At 46.8% G+C, this 22,962-nt stretch overlaps 1 protein-coding gene across 19 annotated transcripts in view; it reads left to right on the forward strand.

The window, feature by feature from the left end:
• Positions 1-22,962, forward strand: part of LOC110508601 (uncharacterized) — a 111,253-nt gene that overhangs the window by 38,116 nt on the left and 50,175 nt on the right. For 5 of the 19 annotated variants that reach the window (XM_036968296.2, XM_090224423.1, XM_090224429.1 and 2 more), the window contains exons 4-12: positions 4,018-4,174; positions 9,246-9,273; positions 10,445-10,559; positions 13,090-13,137; positions 14,925-15,017; positions 15,178-15,241; positions 15,456-15,554; positions 18,980-19,123; positions 22,548-22,762. In XM_036968296.2, the coding sequence (XP_036824191.1) occupies positions 4,018-4,174; positions 9,246-9,273; positions 10,445-10,559; positions 13,090-13,137; positions 14,925-15,017; positions 15,178-15,241; positions 15,456-15,554; positions 18,980-19,123; positions 22,548-22,762 (963 nt within the window). Of the gene's footprint in view, positions 1-4,017; positions 4,175-9,245; positions 9,274-10,444; positions 10,560-13,089; positions 13,138-13,378; positions 13,391-14,924; positions 15,018-15,177; positions 15,242-15,455; positions 15,555-18,979; positions 19,124-22,547; positions 22,763-22,962 lie in introns of all 19 variants that reach the window. The other 14 variants (XM_090224408.1, XM_090224456.1, XM_090224469.1 and 11 more) reach the window with 4 other exon arrangements.

A 22,962-nucleotide genomic window follows, 5' to 3' on the forward strand; every position in this document is an offset into this window, starting at 1 on the left:
GGGTTAGGGTTAGGAGCTAGGGTTAGTTTATGGGTTAGGGTTAGTTTATGGGTTAGGGTTAGTTTATGGGTAAGGGTTTGTTTATGAGTAAGGGTTAGGAGCTAGGGTTAGTTTATGGGTAAGGGTTAGGAGTTAGGGTTAGTTTATGGTTTAGGGTTAGTTTATGGGTAAGGGTTAGGAGTTAGGGTTAGTTTATGGGCAAGGGTTATGAGTTAGGGTTAGTTTATGGGTAAGGGTTAGGAGCTAGGGTTAGTTTATGGGTTAGGATTAGTTCATGGGTTAGGGTTAGGAGTTAGGGTTAGTTTATGGGTTAGGGTTAGGAGCTAGGGTTAGTTTATGGGTAAGGGTTATGAGTTAGGGTTAGTTTATGGGTAAGGGTTAGGAGGTAGGGTTAGTTTATGTTTATGGGTAAGGGTTAGGAGCTAGGTTTAGTTTGTGGGTTAGGGTTAGTTTATGGGTTAGGGTTAGGAGTTAGGGTTAGTTTATGGGTTAGGGTTAGGAGCTAGGGTTAGTTTATGGGTAAGGGTTAGGAGTTAGGGTTAGTTTATGGGTAAGGGTTAGGAGTTAGGGTTAGTTTATGGGTTAGGGTTAGGAGCTAGGGTCAGTTTATGAGTTAGGGTTAGGAGTTAGGGTTAGTTTATGGGTTAGGGTTAGGAGCTAGGTTTAGTTTATGGGTAAGGATTAGGAGTTAGGGTAAGGGTTAGGAGTTAGGGTTAGTTTATGGGTTAGGGTTAGGAGCTAGGTTTAGTTTATGGGTAAGGGTTAGGAGTTAGGCTAAGGGTTAGGAGCTAGGGTTAGTTTATGGGTTAGGGTTAGGAGCTAGGGTTAGTTTATTGGTAAGGGTTAAGAGTTAGGGTTAGTTTATGGGTAAGGGTTAGGAGCTAGGGTTAGTTTATGGGTAAGGGTAATGAGTTAGGGTTAGTTTATGGGTTATTGTTAGGAGCTAGGGTTAGTTCATGGGTAAGGGTTAGGAGTTAGGTTTAGTTTATGGGTAAGGGTTAGGAGTTAGGGTTAGTTTATGGGTTAGGATTAGTTTATGGGTAAGGGTTATTTTATGGGTAAGGGTTAGGAGTTAGGGTTAAGGTTAGGAGCTAGGGTTAGTTTATGGGTAAGGGTTTGGAGTTAGTGTTAGTTTATGGGTTAGGGTTAGTTTATGGGTAAGTGTTAGGAGTTAGGGTTAGTTTATGGGCAAGGGTTAGGAGCTAGGGTTAGTTTAGGAGTAAGGGTTAGGAGCTAGGGTTAGTTTATGGGTTAGGGTTAGGAGCTAGGGTTAGTGTATGGGTAAGGGTTAGGAGCTAGTGTTAGTTTATGAGTTAGGGTTAGTTTATGGGTAAGGGTTAGGAATTAGGGTTAGTTTATGGGTAAGGGTTAGTTTATGGGTTAGGGTTAGTTTATGGGTAAGGGTTCGTTTATTGGTAAGGGTTAGGAGCTAGGGTTAGTTTATGGGTAAGGGTTAGGAGTTAGGGTTAGTTTATGGTCTAGGGTTAGTTTATGGGTATGGGTTAGGAGTTAGGGTTAGTTTATGGGTAAGGGTTATGAGTTAGGGTTAGTTTATGGGTAAGGGTTATGAGTTAGGGTTAGTTTATTGGTAAGGGTTAGGTGCTAGGGTTAGTTTATGGGTTAGGATTAGTTCATGGGTTAGGGTTAGGAGTTAAGGTTAGTTTATGGGTTAGGTTTAGGATTTAGGGTTAGTTTATGGGTTAGGGTTAGGAGCTAGGGTTAGTTTATGAGTAAGGGTTAGGAGTTAGGGTTAGTTTATGGGTAAGGGTTAGGAGTTAGGGTTAGTTTATGGGTTAGGGTTAGGAGTTAGGTTTAGTTTATGGGTAAGGGTTAGGAGTTAGGGTTACTTTATGGGTTAGGGTTAGTTTATGGGTAAGGGTTAGTTTATGGGTAAGGGTTAGGAGTTAGGGTTAGGGTTAGGAGCTAGGGTTAGTTTATGGGTATGGGTTTGGAGTTAGGGTTAGTTTATGGGTAAGGGTTAGGAGTTAGGATTAGTTTATGGGTTAGGGTTAGTTTATGGGTAAGTGTTAGGAGTTAGGGTTAGTTTATGGGCAAGGGTTAGGAGCTAGGGTTAGTTTAGGAGTAAGGGTTAGGAGCTAGGGTTAGTTTATGGGTTAGGGTTAGGAGCTAGGGTTAGTTTATGGGTAAGGGTTAGGAGCTAGTGTTAGTTTATGGGTATTGGTTAGGAGCTAGGGTTTGTTTATGAGTTAGTGTTAGTTTATGGGTTAGGGTTAGTTTATGGGTAAGGGTTAGGAATTAGGGTTAGTTTATGGGTAAGGGTTAGGAGTTAGAGTTAGTTTATGGGTAAGGGTTAGTTTATGGGTTAGGGTTAGTTTATGGGTAAGGGTTCGTTTATGGGTAAGGGTTAGGAGCTAGGGTTAGTTTATGGGTAAGGGTTAGGAGTTAGGGTTAGTTTATGGTTTAGGGTTAGTTTATGGGTATGGGTTAGGAGTTAGGGTTAGTTTATGGGTAAGGGTTATGAGTTAGGGTTAGTTTATTGGTAAGGGTTAGGAGCTAGGTTTAGTTTATGGGTTAGGATTAGTTCATGGGTTAGGGTTAGGAGTTAGGGTTAGTTTATGGGTTAGGGTTAGGAGCTAGGGTTAGTTTATTGGTAAGGGTTATGATTTAGGGTTAGTTTATGGGTAAGGGTTAGTTTATGGGTAAGGGTTAGGAATTAGGGTTAGTTTATGGGTTAGAGTTAGGGTTAGTTTATGGGTAAGGGTTAGGAGTTAGGGTTAGTTTATGGGTAAGGGTTATGAGTTAGGGTTAGTTTATTGGTAAGGGTTAGGAGCTAGGGTTAGTTTATGGGTTAGGATTAGTTCATGGGTTAGGGTTAGGAGTTAGGGTTAGCTTATGGGTTAGGGTTAGGAGCTAGGGTTAGTTTATGGGTAAGGGTTATGAGTTAGGGTTAGTTTATGGGTAAGGGTTAGTTTATGGGTAAGGGTTAGGAGCTAGGGTTAAGTTTAGGGTTAGGGGTTATTGTAAATTGGATTTTGAATGGGACTGAATTGTGTGTCCCCACGAGGTTAGTTGTACAAGACTGTGTGTGTATGGGGGGGGGGTTACTCTGTAGAGAGAACTGTGACATCAGTGTAACTGATATAAGAGGAGGGGGTGTGTTACATCACAGTCGTTTATATAAGAGAGAGAAGGACGGAGGAGAAAGGAGAGCTGCATCTCCTGTTTCGTGACTATGAACCAATGAAGGGAGGGATGAGAGAGATAGGAAGAGGAAGAGAAATGGATAGAAAGGAAGATAGATAAGAAGAAAGAAAGAAAAATAAGTGTTGCGGAACTTTGATATGAAGAATGTGTCAGAAAGAGTTAGAATGTGATATAGTGAACGACACTTTCTATTGTATATCTATGTTAAGGTATTTGAAGGCTGTTTATGTTTATCTTATCTGCTTTAGAGAAAGAGAGATAGAGAGAAAATGGGGGATTTTGGTGGACGGTTAGGGATGACCAGTCAGAATCCACAGAGTCATCTTGTTATCAGTACCTTTACACTGTTGCCTGCATATTTCATTCATTAACCTGTGTTGTAGCACTAGCTGGTTGATTGATTATCCTGATAGCTACCTTTCTTTTTCATTACAAATGACTCCTTACACATTCAACCTGACCCTACTCATACTATAGGTTAATGTGTCCTACTCATACTGTAGGTTAATGGGTCCTACTCATACTGTAGGTTAATGTGTCCTACTCATACTGTAGGTTAATGGGTCCTACTCATACTGTAGGTTAATGTGTCCTACTCATACTGTAGGTTAATGGGTCCTACTCATACTGTAGGTTAATGGGGGGAGAATGTTGGGCGGGATTGACCCTACCTCTCCTAATGTTGCTGTTATATGACTCAGATTAGGTGTGTGTGTGTGATATGACATTGCCTGGCTTAATGGTTGGGTCTAGGCATTGGGAGGGCATGGGTCATTGAGATTAAGCATGGTATTTTAGTTATCATTGAACTTTGTGTATATCTATCCTGGGTGTGTGTGTGTGTGTTTGCAGACATACTCGGGCCTGTTCTGTGTGGTGATCAACCCCTATAAGAACCTGCCCATCTACACAGAGTCTATAGTGGAGATGTACCGAGGGAAGAAACGCCATGAGATGCCCCCTCACATCTACGCTATATCAGAGGCTGCCTACCGCAGCATGCTACAAGGTAACCCTAACCCCTGACCCCCTCACATCTAGAAATGTATGCTTTTCATATGTGCATTTTCGTGGAATAGTTTCATTTCAATAATAATGTTTTAATTTCTCAAAATCATTGTCACGTGGTTAATCAATCATTAATTCAAATGAATAAACTCTAAAAGTAAAAATGTTACTAATGCGAGAGCACCAGCCTCTGCCTTATGGACACATTGTGAGGCTACACCGTGATCATTGGCGGCTAAATAGCCTAATTGAGCGCATGGAACTCAGAGATGGCCAATGCAGCCCAGAGATGGCCAATGCAGCCCAGAGATGACCAATGCAGCCCAGAGATGGCCAATGCAGCCCAGAGATGGCCAATGCAGCCCAGAGATGGCCAATGCAGCCCAGAGATGGCCATGCAGCCCAGAGATGGCCAATGCAGCCCAGAGATGGCCAATGCAGCCCAGAGATGGCCAATGCAGCCCAGAGATGGCCAATGCAGCCCAGAGATGGCCAATGCAGCCCAGAGATGGCCAATGCAGCCCAGAGACGGCCATGCAGCCCAGAGATGGCCAATGCAGCCCAGAGATGGCCAATGCAGCCCAGAGATGGCCAATGCAGCCCAGAGATGGCCAATGCAGCCCAGAGATGGCCCATGCAGCCCAGAGATGGCCATGCAGCCCAGAGATGGCCAATGCAGCCCAGAGAGATGGCCAATGCAGCCCAGAGATGGCCAATGCAGCCCAGAGATGGCCAATGCAGCCCAGAGATGGCCATGCAGCCCAGAGATGGCCAATGCAGCCCAGAGATGGTCAATGCAGCCCAGAGATGGTCAATGCAGCCCAGAGATGGCCATGCAGCCCAGAGATGGCCATGCAGCCCAGAGATGACCAATGCAGCCCAGAGATGGCCAATGCAGCCCAGAGATGGCCAATGCAGCCCAGAGATGGCCAATGCAGCCCAGAGATGGCCAATGCAGCCGTTGGCCCATAACTTCTGTTGTCAACTAAGTAAAAATACATAAAGCTGACTAATTAAAACTGTCAAATATACGGATGAAAATGCTGGTTCTTTCAATCACATTCATCAACAGTTGAAGTCAGAAGTTTACATACACTTAGGTTGGAGTCATTAAAACTTGTTTTTCAAACACTCCACAAATGTCTTGTTAACAAACTATAGTTTTGTCATGTCAGTTAGGACATCTACTTTGTGCATGACACAAGTAATTTTTCCAACAATTGTTTACAGACAGATTATTTAATTTATAATTCACTGTATCACAATTCCAGTGGATGAGAAGTTTACATACACTAAGTTGACTGTGCCTTTAAACAGCTTGGAAAATTCCAGAAAATGATGTAATGGCTTTAGAAGCTTCTGATAGGCTAATTGACATAATTTGAGTCAATTGGAGGTGTACCTGTGGATGTATTTCAAGGCCTACCTTCAAACTCAGTGCCTCTTTGCTTGACAGCATGGAAAAATCAAAATATATCAGCCAAGACCTCAGAAAAAAATTGTAGACCTCCACAAGTCTGGTTTATCCTTGGGAGCAATTTCCAAACACCTGAAGTTACCACGTTCATCTGTACAAACAATAGTATGCAAGTATAAACACCACGGGACCATGCAGCCGTCATACCGCTCAGGAAGGTGCAAAAAGTGCAAATCAATCCCAGAACAGCAGCAAAGGATCTTAAGAAGATGCTGGAGGAAACAGGTACAAAGGTATCTACATTCGTATCTATAAAACGAGTCCTATATCAACATAACCTGAAAGGCCGTTCAGCAATGAAGAAGCCACTGCTCCAAACCGCCATAAAAAAGACAGACTACGGTTTGCAACTGCACATGGGGACAAAGATGTACTTTTTGGAGAAATGTCCTCTGGTCTGATGAAACAAAAATAGAACTGTTTGGCCATAATGACCATTGTTATGCTTGGAGGAAAAAGGGTGAGGCTTGCAAGCCGAAGAACACCATCCCAACCGGGAAACACGGGTTGGCAGCATCATGTTGTGGCGGTGCTTTGCTGCAGGAGTGACTGGTGCACTTCACAAAACAGATGGCATCATGAGGGAGGGAAATTATGTGGATATATTGAAGCAACATCTCAAAACATCAGTCAGGAAGTTAAAGCTTGGTCACATATGGGTCTTCCAAATGGACAATGACCCCAAGCATACTTCCGAAGTTGTGGCAAAATGGCTTAAGGACAACAAAGTCAAGGTATTGGAGTCGCCATCACAAAGCCTTGACCTCAATCCCATAGAAAATGTGTTGGCATTACTGAAAACGCGTGGGCGAGCAAGGAGGCCTGACAAACCTGACTCCGTTACACCAGCTCTGTCAGGAGGAATGGGCCAAAATTCACCCAACTTAATGTGGGAAGCTTGTGGAAGGCTACCCAAAACATTTGACCCAAGTCAAACAATTTAAAGGCAATGCTACCAAAAACTAATTGAGTGTATGTAAACGTCTGACCCACTGGGAATGTGATGAAAGAAATAAAAGCTGAAATAAATGATTTTCTCTACTATTATTCTGACATTTCACATTCTTAAAATGAAATGGTGATCCTAACTGACAGGGACTTTTTACTCTGATTAAATGTCAGGAATTGTGAAAAGTGAGTTTAAATGTATTTGGCCAAGGTGTATTTAAACTTCCGACTTCAACTGTAGGCCTTTTCCCACGTACGTTGTCTGTGGAAGACTTCCTCATATGCCATTTCTCTCCTGTTCTATTGGTTTTCATATCAACTTTCCTTCGTTGTCCTGAAACCAAATGCACAATCCTAGTCATATTAGCAACCCATTCTAGTTGTTGCATCTTTTGATTCACTCTCTTTCTAAGTTTCTAACAGATATTTTTTTTATTTCCCTTTTTCTCCCCAATTTCTTGATATCCAATTGCGATCTTGTCTCATCGCTCAACTCCTCAATGGAATCGGGAGAGGCTAAGGTAGAGTCATGCGTCTTCCGAAACATGACCCGCCAAACAGCGCTTCTTAACACCCTCCCGCTTAACCCAGAAGCCTTCCCCAGATCTGTGCTTCGACATAATCTTGTCTTGGAGCTCTACGGACAATTCCTTCAATCTCATGGATTGGTTTTTGCTCTGACATGCACTGTCAACTGTCACTGTAATCCTTATATAGACAGGTGTGTGCCTTTCCAAATCATGTCCAATCAAATTAATTTACCACAGGTGGACTCTAATCAAGTTGTAGAAACATCTCAAGGATGATCAATGGAAACAGGATGAACCTGAGCTCAATTTCTAGTCTCATAGTACAAGGTCTGAATACTTGTGTATTCGCATTGTCGTTATGGGGTATTGTGTGTAAATTGATGATTACATTTTTTTTAGAATAAGGCTGTAATGTAACAAAATGTGGAAAAAGGGAAGGGGTCTGAATACTTTCTGAATGTGGTGTAAATCCATGTTTTTTGTGGAAGCATATGGAAACATTGGCAATGAGAATATCTTGGTGCTGCAAATGGCAGTAGTATTTACAGTTCATTCTAGGACTTTTCCCACGCCACATGTATTATGATAGGAGCGTGACAAACAGACACGGATTGCTCCACTCCTCCATTAAAACCGGTTAGAGACAGATTGAGCAACGTTTCTGCCCCAAGGTCAATTCATTAGACGACAACTCTCTCTCTCTCTCTCTCTCTCTCTCTCTCTCTCTCTCTCTCTCTCTCTCTCTCTCTCTCTCTCTCTCTTCTCTCTCTCTCTCTCTCTCTCTCTCTCTCTCTCTCTCTCTCTCTCTCATTCTTTCTTTCAATGTGACAGGTGTGTGTCCGTGATCTGTGATCCTATTGATAATTGAACCAGTATGACCGGTATGTGTGCGTGTCCGTGCATGTCTGTGCACATGCGTGCGTGCGTGTGTGTGTTTGCCTATGGTTCTGAGGAAACCTTTAAAACAAACACACCAAAAATGTAACAGACAAGGTCAGGCCATTGTGTTGGTGTCTGCAGTGTGGGCTGGAGCAGAGGTCTGAGGTCTGTCTGGAGAGACCACTTCTGTAGCTTTGACCTCCTTCCTCTTGACTACACAACAATGCTGCTCAGTGAGAGCTGTTGAAATCACATACACACTGACATCCTTTGTGTTTCAGTCAGGTTCTCTGAGATAGATTGACAAGTGTATCGATCCCTCTGTTACAGTGATTACTGGTGTAAGAGGTGAAGGTAGTACTGTTATAGTGATTACTGGTGTAAGAAGTGAAGGAATTACTGTTACAGTGATTACTGGTGTAATAAGTGAATGTATTACTGTTACAGTGATTACTGGTGTAAGAAGTGAAGGTATTACTGTTACAGTGATTACTGGTGTAAGAGTGAAGGTATTACTGTTACAGTGATTACTGTTGTAAGAAGTGAAGGTAGAACTGTTACAGTGATTACTGGTGTAAGAAGTGAAGGTAGTACTGTTACAGTGATTACTGGTGTAAGAAGTGAAGGTAGAACTGTTACAGTGATTACTGGTGTAAGAAGTGAAGGTATTACTGTTACAGTGATTACTGGTGTAAGAGGTGAAGGTATTACTGTTACAGTGATTACTGGTGTAAGAAGTGAAGGTATTACTGTTACAGTGATTACTGGTGTAAGAGGTGAAGGTATTACTGTTACAGTGATTACTGGTGTAAGAAGTGAAGGTATTACTGTTACAGTGATTACTGGTGTAAGAAGTGAAGGTAGTACTGTTACAGTGATTACTGGTGTAAGAAGTGAAGGTAGAACTGTTACAGTGATTACTGGTGTAAGAGGTGAAGGTAGTACTGTTACAGTGATTACTGGTATAAGAAGTGAAGGTATTACTGTTACAGTGATTACTGGTGTATGAAGTGAAGGTATTACTGTTACAGTGATTACTGGTATAAGAGGTGAAGGTAGTACTGTTACAGTGATTACTGGTGTAAGAGGTGAAGGTATTACTGTTACAGTGATTACTGGTGTATGAAGTGAAGGTATTACTGTTACAGTGATTACTGTTGTAAGAGGTGAAGGTAGTACTGTTCATTGGGTAATATGAAAGACTAACATATTCTGCTTTCGTTATTATTCTCTCACAGACAGAGAAGATCAATCTATCCTCTGCACGTGAGTAACCTGGGGTTATATATCTGTCTGTATGCCTGTCTGTCTGCCTGTATGTCTGCCTGTCTTGACTGCCTGCCTGTCTGTCTGCCTGTCTTGTCTGCCTGTCTTGTCTGCCTGCCTGCCTACATGCCTGTCTGTCTGTCTGTCTGTCTGCCTGTCTGTCTACCTGTCTGTCTGCCTGTCTTGTGTGCCTGTCTTGTCTGCCTGTCTGCCTACATGCCTGTCTGTCTGCCTGCCTGCATGCCTGTCTGTCTGTCTGCCTGTCTTGTCTGTCTGTCTGTTTGCCTGTCTGTCTGCCTGTCTTGTCTGTCTTTTGACCTGTCTGTCTGTCTTGTCTGTCTGTTGTCCGTCTGTATTCTCACCATGGTAAATGATCCCAGTTTAGATTACTGAAGCTGAGTATAGCTTAGTTTCTGCTAGGATCCTGTTTTTAAACTTTTACAGCCCAGTCCCCCTCCAACACTAGAAGTATATTTAGTTTCCCCCAGTCAGTCTCCTGTATTCTCCTTTATTCCCATCCAACAGCAACACAATGACTAGTGTCTGTATCCTGCACACCTGCTCTCTGTGTATAGAGGAATACACTGCATGGTTTCTCTGTTCACTGGTGGCCTACACGTGTGTATAGAGGAATACACTGCATGGTTCCTCTGTTCCCTGGTGGCCTACACGTGTGTATAGAGGAATACACTGCATGGTTCCTCTGTTCCCTGGTGGCCTACACGTGTGTATAGAGGAATACACTGCATGGTTCCTCTGTTCACTGGTGGCCTACACGTGTGTATAGAGGAATACACTGCATGGTTTCTCTGTTCCCTGGTGGCCTACACGTGTGTATAGAGGAATACACTGCATGGTTCCTCTGTTCCCTGGTGGCCTACACGTGTGTATAGAGGAATACACTGCATGGTTCCTCTGTTCCCTGGTGGCCTACACGTGTGTATAGAGGAATACACTGCATGGTTCCTCTGTTCCCTGGTGGCCTACACGTGTGTATAGTGTCCTTTCTGTTATATGTGTTTGTGTTGTGTTTATATGTCCTTCATAACTGGGTTGTATGAGTGTGTTTTTATGGAGGACCCTTGTGAAACGAGATGTGGTTTATGTGTGTGAGTTTCTCATACGTGTGTGTGTGTTTGTGTGTGTGTGTGTGTGTGTGTGTGTGTTCCAGCGGCGAGTCTGGCGCAGGGAAGACAGAGAACACTAAGAAAGTCATCCAGTATCTGGCTCATGTGGCCTCGTCCCATAAGACTGGAACTCTGGGTAGGAACAAGGAGGCCTCACAGGTAAACTGGGGAAGGAGAGAGAGCGGGAGAAGAGGGGGAGGGGAGGGGGAGCGGAGAAGGGGGGAGGAAGAAGAGACTATATGGAGGAAATGGGGGAGAGGAGGAAAGGAGAGCTTGGTCAGGATACAAAGACAGTGGAGGGGAAGAAGATGTGAGGAAAGAGATAAATTGGATGAAGAAGGACAAGAATAGGAAGAGAATTGATTGATGGATGAGGTTTATTGTCCTGACTGAGGGAGAGGCTTGATTGATGAATGATGTTTATTGTCCTGACTGAGGGAGAGGATTGATGGATGGATGATGTTTATTGTTCTGACTGAGGGAGAGGATTGATTGATGGATGATGTTTATTGTCCTGACTGGGGGAGAGGATTGATTGATGGATGATGTTTATTGTCCTGACTGGGGGAGAGGATTGATTGATGGATGATGTTTATTGTCCTGACTGAGGGAGAGGCTTGATGGATGATGTTTATTGTCCTGACTGAGGGAGTGGATTGATGGATGATGTTTATTGTCCTGACTGAGGGAGTGGATTGATGGATGGATGATGTTTATTGTCCTGACTGAGGGAGTGGATTGATGGATGGTGTTTATTGACCTGACTGAGGGAGTTGATTGATGGATGGATGATGTTTATTGTCCTGACTGAGGGAGTGGATTGATGGATGGATGATGTTTATTGTCCTGACTGAGGGAGTGGATTGATGGTTGGTGTTTATTGTCCTGACTGAGGGAGTGGATTGATGGATGGATGATGTTTATTGTCCTGACTGAGGGAGTGGATTGATGGATGGATGATGTTTATTGTCCTGACTGAGGGAGTGGATGGGGAAACAGAATAAGGCAGGAAGAAAGTGAAAGAACGAGAGGGTGTAGGGAGGACTTGTTATGACTTGTTATGAAGTTGTGTTAAAGATGTATATTGAAACTATGGTTGAAACAAGGTGTACTGCTACATTTTGCATTACACTACATGTTGCTACTATTCCATGACTTCCTGTCTACTACCGTTCTTCTTGCTGATCAAGTGCTGCTGGAGGAATCAATATAGAGTGACCTCTATAATCATTCCTGTCTCTCTGCTCCTCTCCTTTCTCTGCCCTGTCCTCTCTCCCTGCCCTGTCCTCTCTCCCTGCCCTGTCCTCTCTCCCTGCCCTGTCCTCTCTCCCTGCCCTGTCCTCTCTCCCTGCCCTGTCCTCTCTCCCTGCCCTGTCCTCTCTCCCTTCCCTGTCCTCTCTCCCTGCCCTGTCCTCTCTCCCTGCTCTGTCCTCTCTCCCTGCCCTGTCCTCTCTCCCTGCCCTGTCCTCTCTCCCTTCCCTGTCCTCTCTCCCTGCCCTGTCCTCTCTCCCTGCTCTGTCCTCTCTCCCTGTCCTCTCCTCTCTCCCTGCCCTGTCCTCTCTCCCTGCCCTATCCTCTCTCCCTGCCCTCTCCTCTCTCCCTGTCCTGTCCTCTCTCCCTGCCCTCTCCTCTCTCCCTGCCCTGTCCTCTCTCCCTGCCCTGTCCTCTCCCTGTCCTCTCTCCCTGCCTTGTCCTCTCTCCCTGTCCTCTCTCCCTGCCCTGTACTCTCTCCCTGCCCTGTCCTCTCTCCCTGCCCTGTCCTCTCTCCTTGCCCTCTCCTCTCTCCCTGCCCTGTCCTCTCTCCCTGCCCTGTCCTCTTTCCCTGTCCTCTCCTCTCTCCTTGCCCTGTCCTCTCTCCCTGCCCTGTCCTCTCTCCCTGCCCTGTCCTCTCTCCCTGTCCTCTCCTCTCTCCCTGCCCTGTCCTCTCTCCCTGCCCTGTCCTCTCTCCCTGCCCTGTCCTCTCTCCCTGCCCTGTCCTCTCTCCCTGCCCTGTCCTTTCTCCCTGTCCTGTCCTCTCTTCCTGTCCTGTCCTCTCTCCCTGCCCTCTCCTCTCTCCCTGCCCTGTCCTCTCTCCCTGCCCTGTCCTCTCTGCCTGCCCTCTCCTCTATCCCTGCCCTCTCCTCTCTCCCTGCCCTGTCCTCTCTCCCTGCCCTGTCCTCTCTCCCTGCCCTGTCCTCTCTCCCTGCCCTTTCCTCTCTCCCTGTCCTCTGTCCCTGCCCTCTCTCCCTGCCCTGTCCTCTCTCCCTGCCCTGTCCTCTCTCCCTGCCCTCCCTGCCCTGTCCTCTCTCCCTGCCCTGTCCTCTCTCCCTGTCCTGTCCTCTCTCCCTGCCCTGTCCTCTCTCCCTGTCCTGTCCTCTCTCCCTGCCCTGTCCTCTCTCCCTGCCCTGTCCTCTCTCCCTGCCCTGTCCTCTCTCCCTGCCCTGTCCTCTCTCCCTGTCCTGTCCTCTCTCCCTGCCCTGTCCTCTCTCCCTGCCCTGTCCTCTCTCCCTGCCCTCTCCTCTCATTCCCCCTCTCATGTACTCTCCTCCCCCTACTGCCCCTTATCCTCCCCTTTTTCTACTGTTTTCCTTCTCTTCTTTCTCCTTTCCTTTCCTCCCTCTCTCCCTCCTCCCTCTTGATTTTGCACTCTCTCCTACCCTCTCTCCTCCAACCTCCCCCTCTTTCTTGTCCTTCTCTCCTGCGTGTTCAGATGGATGGCAGTAGGTCGTTGCCCCGGGGCAGTTCCATGGTGAACAGGGTGAGTGGGCTCTATCCTGTCCTGTCTTCTCCTCTTTCCTTCTCTTCTGTTCTGCCTACCGATTCTGGTTTGTGCTCCAGACTAACATCCTTTAACAACACCATTACTGATGTGTTCCTCCATAACTGTCAAGCATTTAGTTTTTGTTTGTACTGCATTCATTGGTCTGTTGTTGTCTTTTGTTGTTTGTTTGTGTCATCCGTTGATTCTCCCAACCTTCCCGTTTTTCTCAATCTCTCAGAGTGTGCAATATGTGAGTATAATATAAAGTATAAAGACTATCACCACTCTGGGCTGATTAAGGTTAAACATTGCAGAATTGCAGATAGATGTAGAATGTATAGAGCAGACATAATTATCTTGTTCAGTATAAGAGAGAATCTTGTCTGGTTTAGACAATACATTTCTGTCTGAATGTTCTGAAAAGTTGCTGTCTCCTGAATGAAAGCCCTGCTGTTCTCTGGTGTCTATGGGTGTTTGGATTTTTACTGTACGGTATATCTGTTGCAACACCCAATGGGTGCTAGAATAAGTTGTGATGGGCGGGTCTATGAATCTCTCTCAACGTCCTGATTGGCTGGATTAACAACCTGTCAATCTTCAAACCATATACAGTTGCCCAATGAAATGCTCTAGTTTCCTAATTGACAGCTGGTGTTAATCCCGCCCATAGGTGGGTCTCAGAATCATTCCCCTCATCGGTGAAGGAAAGCTTTGGAATTCACTGATGATGCACAAAAACTTGGTCTTAAAACAACCGGCCATCTGAAAACCAGATAGGTGGAATCTCCCCTAAACTCTTTGGACGCTTAGATAGAGCCATCACCTTAGTGATTACACCTATCCAGTCTTTTCTGATCTGCTAGCACTGAAGGGGCAGTGGCTAGAGGTTGTTCTCAGACCGGGCTATAGACGTCCCTCCCCATCCTCCCTTTACAGTGAATGAGCTCAATGCTTCCATTCTGGTGGCCACACCTGTGAATGATGCCCAAATACACCAGGCATTTACCATGTAGAATAGTTAAGCATACATTCTGGCTGACCAGGAGTCTCCACACATACCTGTCTGTGTGTGTGCGTGCTTTTATGTGTGTGTGTTGTTGCGTGCGTTTGTCTAGTAGTATGTGCATTGTTGGCAGTCTGAGCTTTGTTCCCATGCAAAGCCCTGGCCTCTTGCTGTTTGTAGCTTTGAGTGCTGCTTGGCTGGCGTGCTTTACCTGGCGCTTTTAAATCCACCTCCAGTAGCTCCCTAGATAATGCTAATGCTACTGTACTTAAAGCTATAGAGCTAGTAGAGCTATAGCCTGAGCCACTGTGTAGCTAAAGCTAGAGATAGCATCTGCGGCCATACTTCCTGATCTAACGCAGTGGTTCTCGACTGACACGATAAATTCATGTGAACTAGTGCAACAGCACAGGGACAGGCTATTACACAGCCTCTGTGCTAGTTGGTTTCTTGGCAAGGCACCAATGTAGAGTTGTTGAATGCACAAAGTCTGGCACTTTGGCTGGCTTATGTTAGCTGGCTAGATGCTGAAAATGTCTGTAAGAGAACACATGAAAAGCTATTTATCTCTAGATTTCTCTGGGCGCATCCTGTTGAGATGCTATTACAGACTATATCTTGAAATTCAGAGTTGAGACCACTGGGTTACTGCCTTGTTTACTCTCTGATGAGTCTGGTCTCCCCTCTTTTGTACTGGGATTGGGGGAACAGTATTTTGGGTTGTGGAGTTGCTTTGTGATGCATGTCCCAGTGTTGATGTGGTGCCTGTCCTGTCCTCCAGGGGGAGCTAGAGAGACAGCTGCTACAGGCCAACCCCATCCTGGAGGCCTTCGGAAATGCCAAGACTGTCAAGAACGACAACTCCTCCAGATTTGTAAGAATGTATTAATATCTAGATTGATCACAGATAAGATCTACAGTATGTTTTTAATTGGCTGTATTTTTATTTACTGTGTTTGTTGTTGAGTTTGTATCATTTTTTCATTAATATGTTAATCGTCAACTGACACATTTCTTCTCCTCTTGTCTCTCAGGGCAAATTCATCCGTATTAACTTTGACGTGGCTGGATATATTGTCGGTGCCAACATTGAGACCTGTATCCTTCCTCTGCAGTCAGACTCTGTTTCGAGTCCCAACCTAAATATTACTGTTGTAATTCATTAGTATGCTCACTGTTGGGTCACTGCTAATCTGTCATCAGGTAGAGGTTGCCCTACACACAGGGGTCAGCTCAGGGAAGCAGGGGATGCAAAACTGCCCTTAGGTTAGTGTCTGGGGCTATTGAACCCTTCCTTTACTCCTGACCTCAGACCTGCTGGAGAAGTCGAGGGCGATCCGCCAGGCCAAAGATGAAAGGACCTTTCACATCTTCTACCAACTCATGTGTGGAGCTTCAGAGGCCACCAGAGGTGAGAGAGGGGGAGAGGAGAAAGAGAGGGTAGGAGAGGGAGAGGAGAAAGAGAGTATAGGAAAGGTTGGGGAGAAAGAGAGGGTAGGAGAGGGAGAGGAGAAAGAGAGGGTAGGAGAGGGAGGGGAGAAAGAGAGGGTAGGAGAGGGAGGGGAGAAAGAGAGGGTAGGAGAGGGAGGGGAGAAAGAGGGTAGGAGAGGGAGGGGAGAAAGAGAGGGTAGGAAAGGTAGGGGAGAAAGAGAGGGTAGGAGAGGGAGAGGAGAAAGAGAGGGTAGGAGAGGGAGGGGAGAAAGAGAGGGTAGGAGAGGGAGAGGAGAAAGAGAGGGTAGGAGAGGGAGGGGAGAAAGAGAGGGTAGGAGAGGGAGAGGAGAAAGAGAGGGTAGGAGAGGGAGGGGAGAAAGAGAGGGTAGGAAAGGTAGGGGAGAAAGAGAGGGTAGGAGAGGGAGAGGAGAAAGAGAGGGTAGGAGAGGGTGGGAAGAAAGAGAGGGTAGGAGAGGGTGGGAAGAAAGAGAGGGTAGGAGAGGGAGAGGGTAGGAGAGGAAGGGGAGAAAGAGAGTGTAGGAGAGGGTGGGAAGAACGAGAGGATAGGAGAGGTAGGGGAGAAAGGGGATGGGTTGAATAGGTAGATCTGGTGAATAGGTAGATCTGGTGAATAGGTAGATCTGGTGAATAGGTTGATCTGGTGAATAGGTTGATCTGGTGAATAGATAGATCTGGTGAATAGATAGATCTGGTGAATAGATAGATCTGGTGAATAGGTAGATCTGGTGAATAGACAGATCTGGTGAATAGGTAGATCTGGTGAATAGGTAGATCTGGTGAATAGACAGATCTGGTGAATAGACAGATCTGGTGAATAGACAGATCTGGTGAATAGACAGATCTGGTGAATAGACAGATCTGGTGAATAGATAGATCTGGTGAATAGGTAGATTTGGTGAATAGATAGATCTGGTGAATAGATAGATCTGGTGAATAGATAGATCTGGTAAATAGGTAGATCTGGTGAATAGATAGATCTGGTGAATAGATAGATCTGGTGAATAGGTAGATCTGGTGAATAGATAGATCTGGTGAATAGATAGATCTGGTGAATAGGTAGATTTGGTGAATAGATAGATGTGGTGAATAGATAGATCTGGTGAATAAATAGACCGGATGAATAGGTTGATCTGGTGAATAGATAGATCTGGTAAATAGGTAGATCTGGTGAATAGGTTGATCTAGTGAATAGATAGATCTGGTGAATAGGTTGATCTGGTGAATAGGTTGATCTGGTAAATAGGTTGATCTGGTGAATAGATAGATCTGGTGAATAGGTAGATATGGTGAATAGGTAGATCTGGTGAATAGGTAGATCTGGTGAATAGGTAGATCTGGTGAATAGATAGATCTGGTGAATAGATAGATCTGGTGAATAGATAGATCTGGTGAATAGATAGATCTGGTGAATAGGTAGATCTGGTGAATAGATAGATCTGGTGAATAGGTAGATCTGGTGAATAGATAGATCTGGTGAATAGATAGATCTGGTGAATAGATAGATGTGGTGAATAGGTAGATCTGGTGAATAGATAGATCTGGTGAATAAATAGATCTGGTAAATAGGTTGATCTGGTGAATAGATATATCTGGTGAATAGGTAGATCTGGTGAATAGATAGATCTGGTGAATAGATAGATGTGGTGAATAGATAGATCTGGTGAATAGATAGATCTGGTGAATAGATAGATGTGGTGAATAGATAGATCTGGTGAATAGATAGATCTGGTGAATAGATAGATCTGGTGAATAGATAGATGTGGTGAATAGATAGATCTGGTGAATAGATAGATATGGTGAATAGATATATCTGGTGAATAGATAGATCTGGTGACTAGGTAGATCTGGTGAATAGATAGATCTGGTGAATAGGTAGATCTGGTGAATAGATAGATCTGGTAAATAGGTTGATCTGGTGAATAGATAGATCTGGTAAATAGGTTTATCTGGTGAATAGATAGATCTGGTGAATAGGTAGATCTGGTAAATAGGTTGATCTGGTGAATAGATAGATCTGGTGAATAGGTAGATCTGGTGAATAGATAGATCTGGTGAATAAATAGATCTGGTAAATAGGTTGATCTGGTGAATAGATAGATCTGGTGAATAGGTAGATCTGGTGAATAGATAGATCTGGTGAATAAATAGATATGGTAAATAGGTTGATCTGGTGAATAGATAGATCTGGTGAATAAATAGATCTGGTGAATAGATAGATCTGGTGAATAGGTAGATCTGGTGAATAGATAGATCTGGTAAATAGGTTGATCTGGTGAATAGGTAGATCTGGTGAATAGGTAGATCTGGTGAATAGATAGATCTGGTGAATAAATAGATCTGGTAAATAGGTAGATCTGGTGAATAAATAGATCTGGTAAATAGGTAGATCTGGTGAATAGATAGATCTGGTGAATAGGTTGATCTGGTGAATAGGTTGATCTGGTGAATAGATAGATCTGGTGAATAGGTTGATCTGGTAAATAGATAGATCTGGTGAATAGGTTGATCTGGTAAATAGGTAGATCTGGTGAATAGGTAGATCTGGTGAATAGGTAGATCTGGTGAATAGATAGATCTGGTGAATAGGTTGATCTGGTAAATAGATAGATCTGGTGAATAGATAGATCTGGTGAATAGGTTGATCTGGTAAATAGATAGATCTGGTGAATAGGTTGATCTGGTAAATAGGTAGATCTGGTAAATAGGTTGATCTGGTAAATAGGTAGATCTGGTAAATAGGTTGATCTGGTAAATAGATAGATCTGGTGAATAGGTTGATCTGGTAAATAGGTAGATCTGGTAAATAGGTTGATCTGGTAAATAGGTTGATCTGGTAAATAGGTTGATCTGGTGAATAGGTTGATCTGGTAAATAGGTAGATCTGGTGAATAGGTTGATCTGGTGAATAGGTTGATCTGGTGAATAGGTTGATCTGGTAAATAGGTAGATCTGGTGAATAGGTTGATCTGGTGAATAGGTAGATCTGGTGAATAAATATATATGTTTCCCTCTCTCTCTGTTTCCCTGTCTCTCTGTTTCCCTCTCTCTCTCTGTTTCCCTGTCATTCTGTTTCCCTATCTCTGTTTCTCTCTCCCTGTTTCCATCTCTCTCTGTTTCCTTCTGTCTCTGTTTCCATGTTCCTATGTTTCCCTCTCTCTCTCTGTTTCCATGTCACTCGGTTTCCCTATCTTGGTTTCCCTCTCCCTCTGTTTCCCTGTCTCTATGTGTCCCTCTCTCTCTCTGTTTCTCTCTCGCTGTTTCCCTGTCTCTCTGTTTCATTCTCTCTCTGTTTCCATGTCTCTCTGTTTCCCTCTCTCTCTCTCTCTCTCTCTCTGTTTCCCTGTCTCTCTGTTTCCCTCTCTCTCTCTTCCTCTCTGTCTGTAGCAGACCTTCTCCTTGGTAGTGCTGACCAGTACAGGTTTCTGAGTGGAGGTGCTATACCTGTTCCAGGCCAGAGTGACGCTGACAACTTCACCCAGACCATGGACTCTATGACCATCATGGGATTCACACCAGAGGAGTCTCTGTGTAAGTGAGAGAGGGATGGAGGGGAGGGGAGGAAGGGAGGGGGAGGGATGGAGGGGAGGGGGGACAGAGCTTTCCTCAGAACATGGAAGTAAAAAACAATATTTTCTCTACATCCCTTTCTGCCTGTCTGTCTCCCTCCTCCCTCCATACTATCCTCTCCATCCCTCTCTTTCTGCCTGTCTGTCTCCTCCCTCCCTCCATACTATCCTCTCCATCCCTCTCTTTCTGCCTGTCTGTCTCCCTCCTCCCTCCCTACCCTCCTCTCCATCCCTCTCTTTCTGCCTGTCTGTCTCCCTCCTCCCTCCCTACCCTCCTCTCCATCCATCCCTCTCTTTCTGCCTGTCTGTCTCCCTCCTCCCTCCATACTATCCTCTCCATCCCTCTCTTTCTGCCTGTCTGTCTCCCTCCTCCCTCCATACTATCCTCTCCATCCCTCTCTTTCTGCCTGTCTGTCTCCCTCCTCCCTCCATACTATCCTCTCCATTACTCTCTTTCTGCCTGCCTGTCTGTCTCCCTCCTCCCTCCCTGCCCTCCTCTCCATCCCTCTCTTTCTGCCTGTCTGTCTCCCTCTTCCCTCCCTGCCCTCCTCTCCATCCATCCCTCTCTTTCTGCCTGTCTGTCTCCCTCCTCCCTCCCTCCCTGCCCTCCTCTCCATCCATCCCTCTCTTTCTGCCTGTCTGTCTCCCTCCTCCCTCCCTCCCTGCCCTCCTCTCCATCCATCCCTCTCTTTCTGCCTGTCTGTCTCCCTCCTCCCTCCATACTATCCTCTCCATCCCTCTCTTTCTGCCTGTCTGTCTCCCTCCTCCCTCCCTGCCCTCCTCTCCATCCCTCTCTTTCTGCCTGTCTGTCTCCCTCCTCCCTCCATACTATCCTCTCCATTACTCTCTTTCTGCCTGTCTGTCTCCCTCCTCCCTCCCTACCATCCTCTCCATCCATCCCTCTCTTTCTGCCTGTCTGTCTCCCTCCTCCCTCCATACTATCCTCTCCATCCCTCTCTTTCTGCCTGTCTGTCTCCCTCCTCCCTCCCTGCCCTCCTCTCCATCCCTCTCTTTCTGCCTGTCTGTCTCCCTATCTCCCTCCCTGCCCTCCTCTCCATCCCTCTCTATCTGCCTGTCTGTCTCCCTCCTCCCTCCCTCCCTGCCCTCCTCTCCATCCATCCCTCTCTTTCTGCCTGTCTGTCTCCCTCCTCCCTCCATACTATCCTCTCCATCCCTCTCTTTCTGCCTGTCTGTCTCCCTCCTCCCTCCCTGCCCTCCTCTCCATCCCTCTCTTTCTGCCTGCCTGTCTCCCTCCTCCCTCCATACTATCCTCTCCATCCCTCTCTTTCTGCCTGTCTGTCTCCCTCCTCCCTCCCTGCCCTCCTCTCCATCCCTCTCTTTCTGCCTGTCTGTCTCCCTCCTCCCTCCATACTATCCTCTCCATCCCTCTCTTTCTGCCTGTCTGTCTCCCTCCTCCCTCCATACTATCCTCTCCATTACTCTCTTTCTGCCTGTCTGTCTCCCTCCTCCCTCCATACTATCCTCTCCATCCCTCTCTTTCTGCCTGTCTGTCTCCCTCCTCCCTCCCTGCCCTCCTCTCCATCCCTCTCTTTCTGCCTGTCTGTCTCCCTCCTCCCTCCATACTATCCTCTCCATTACTCTCTTTCTGCCTGTCTGTCTCCCTCCTCCCTCCATACTATCCTCTCCATCCCTCTCTTTCTGCCTGTCTGTCTCCCTCCTCCCTCCATACTATCCTCTCCATTACTCTCTTTCTGCCTGTCTGTCTCCTCCCTCCCTGCCCTCCTCTCCATCCCTCTCTTTCTGCCTGTCTGTCTCCCTCCTCCCTCCCTGCCCTCCTCTCCATCCCTCTCTTTCTGCCTGTCTGTCTCCCTCCTCCCTCCATACTATCCTCTCCATTACTCTCTTTCTGCCTGTCTGTCTCCCTCCTCCCTCCCTGCCCTCCTCTCCATCCATCCCTCTCTTTCTGCCTGTCTCCCTCCTCCCTCCCTGCCCTCCTCTCCATCCATCCCTCTCTTTCTGCCTGCCTGTCTGTCTCCCTCCTCCCTCCCTGCCCTCCTCTCCATCCATCCCTCTCTTTCTGCCTGCCTGTCTGTCTCCCTCCTCCCTCCCTGCCCTCCTCTCCATCCATCCCTCTCTTTCTGCCTGCCTGTCTGTCTCCCTCCTCCCTCCCTACCCTCCTCTCCATCCCTCTCTTTCTGCCTGTCTGTCTCCTCCCTCCCTACCCTCCTCTCCATCCATCCCTCTCTTTCTGCCTGTCTCCCTCCTCCCTCCCTCCCTGCCCTCCTCTCCATCCATCCCTCTCTTTCTGCCTGTCTGTCTCCTCCCTCCCTCCCTGCCCTCCTCTCCATCCATCCCTCTCTTTCTGCCTGTCTGTCTCCTCCCTCCCTCCCTGCCCTCCTCTCCATCCATCCCTCTCTTTCTGCCTGTCTGTCTCCTCCCTCCCTCCCTGCCCTCCTCTCCATCCATCCCTCTCTTTCTGCCTGTCTGTCTCCTCCCTCCCTCCCTGCCCTCCTCTCCATCCATCCCTCTCTTTCTGCCTGTCTGTCTCCTCCCTCCCTCCCTGCCCTCCTCTCCATCCATCCCTCTCTTTCTGCCTGCCTGTCTGTCTCCCTCCTCCCTCCCTACCCTCCTCTCCATCCCTCTCTTTCTGCCTGTCTGTCTCCCTCCTCCCTCCCTCCCTACCCTCCTCTCCATCCCTCTCTTTCTGCCTGTCTGTCTCCCTCCTCCCTCCCTCCCTGCCCTCCTCTCCATCCCTCTCTTTCTGCCTGCCTGTCTGTCTCCTCCCTACCTCCCTGCCCTCCTCTCCATCCCTCTCTTTCTGCCTGCCTGTCTGTCTCCTCCCTACCTCCCTGCCCTCCTCTCCATCCCTCTCTTTCTGCCTGCCTCTGTCTCCTCCCTATCTCCCTGCCCTCCTCTCCATCCCTCTCTTTCTGCCTGCCTGTCTGTCTCCTCCCTACCTCCCTGCCCTCCTCTCCATCCCTCTCTTTCTGCCTGCCTGTCTGTCTCCTCCCTACCTCCCTGCCCTCCTCTCCATCCCTCTCTTTCTGCCTGTCTGTCTGTCTCCTCCCTCCCTCCCTGCCCTCCTCTCCATCCCTCCCTCTCTGTCTGTCTGTCTGTCTGTCTGTCTGTCTGTCTGTCTGTCTGTCTGTCTGTCTGTCTGTCTGTCTGTCTGTCTGTCTGTCTCCCTGCCCTCCCCTGCCTGTCTGTCTGTCTGTCTCCCTCCCCTCCTCTCCATCCCTCTCTTTCTGCCTGTCTGTCTGTCTGTCTCCCTCCCTTCCTCTCCATCCCTCTCTTTCTGCCTGTCTATCTGTCTGTCTGTCTCCCCTCCTCTCCATCCCTCTCTTTCTGCCTGTCTGTCTGTCTGTCTGTCTCCCTCCCCTCCTCTCCATCCCTCTCTTTCTGCCTGTCTGTCTCCCTCCTGTTAGCCATGTTGAAGGTGATCTCTGCGGTGCTCCAGTTTGGGAACATCTCGTTCACTAAGGAGAAGAACCAGGACCAGTGCTCCATGCCAGACGACACGGCTGCCCAGAAACTGAGCCACCTGCTGGGCATCAGCGTGCTGGAGTTCTCCCGGGCCATCCTCACCCCCAGGATCAAAGTAGGACGCGAGTACGTTCAGAAGGCCCAGACCAAAGAACAGGTGAGACACACACACACATCTGTAACGATGTGCGCTGAGAGTCGGGAAGCAAGTTCAGGGAGTGAGTGATTTAATCAATAACACAACATATTACAAAACAAGAAACACGAACAACGTACAGAGATGAAACACTGAAACAGAAACAATAACACCTGGGGAAGGAACCAATGGGAGAGACAGATACAGGGGAGGTAATCAGG

Source organism: Oncorhynchus mykiss, chromosome 3 (assembly GCF_057628025.1).
Source record: "Oncorhynchus mykiss isolate SJ-2025 chromosome 3, ASM5762802v1, whole genome shotgun sequence".
Lineage (NCBI taxonomy): Eukaryota > Metazoa > Chordata > Actinopteri > Salmoniformes > Salmonidae > Oncorhynchus > Oncorhynchus mykiss.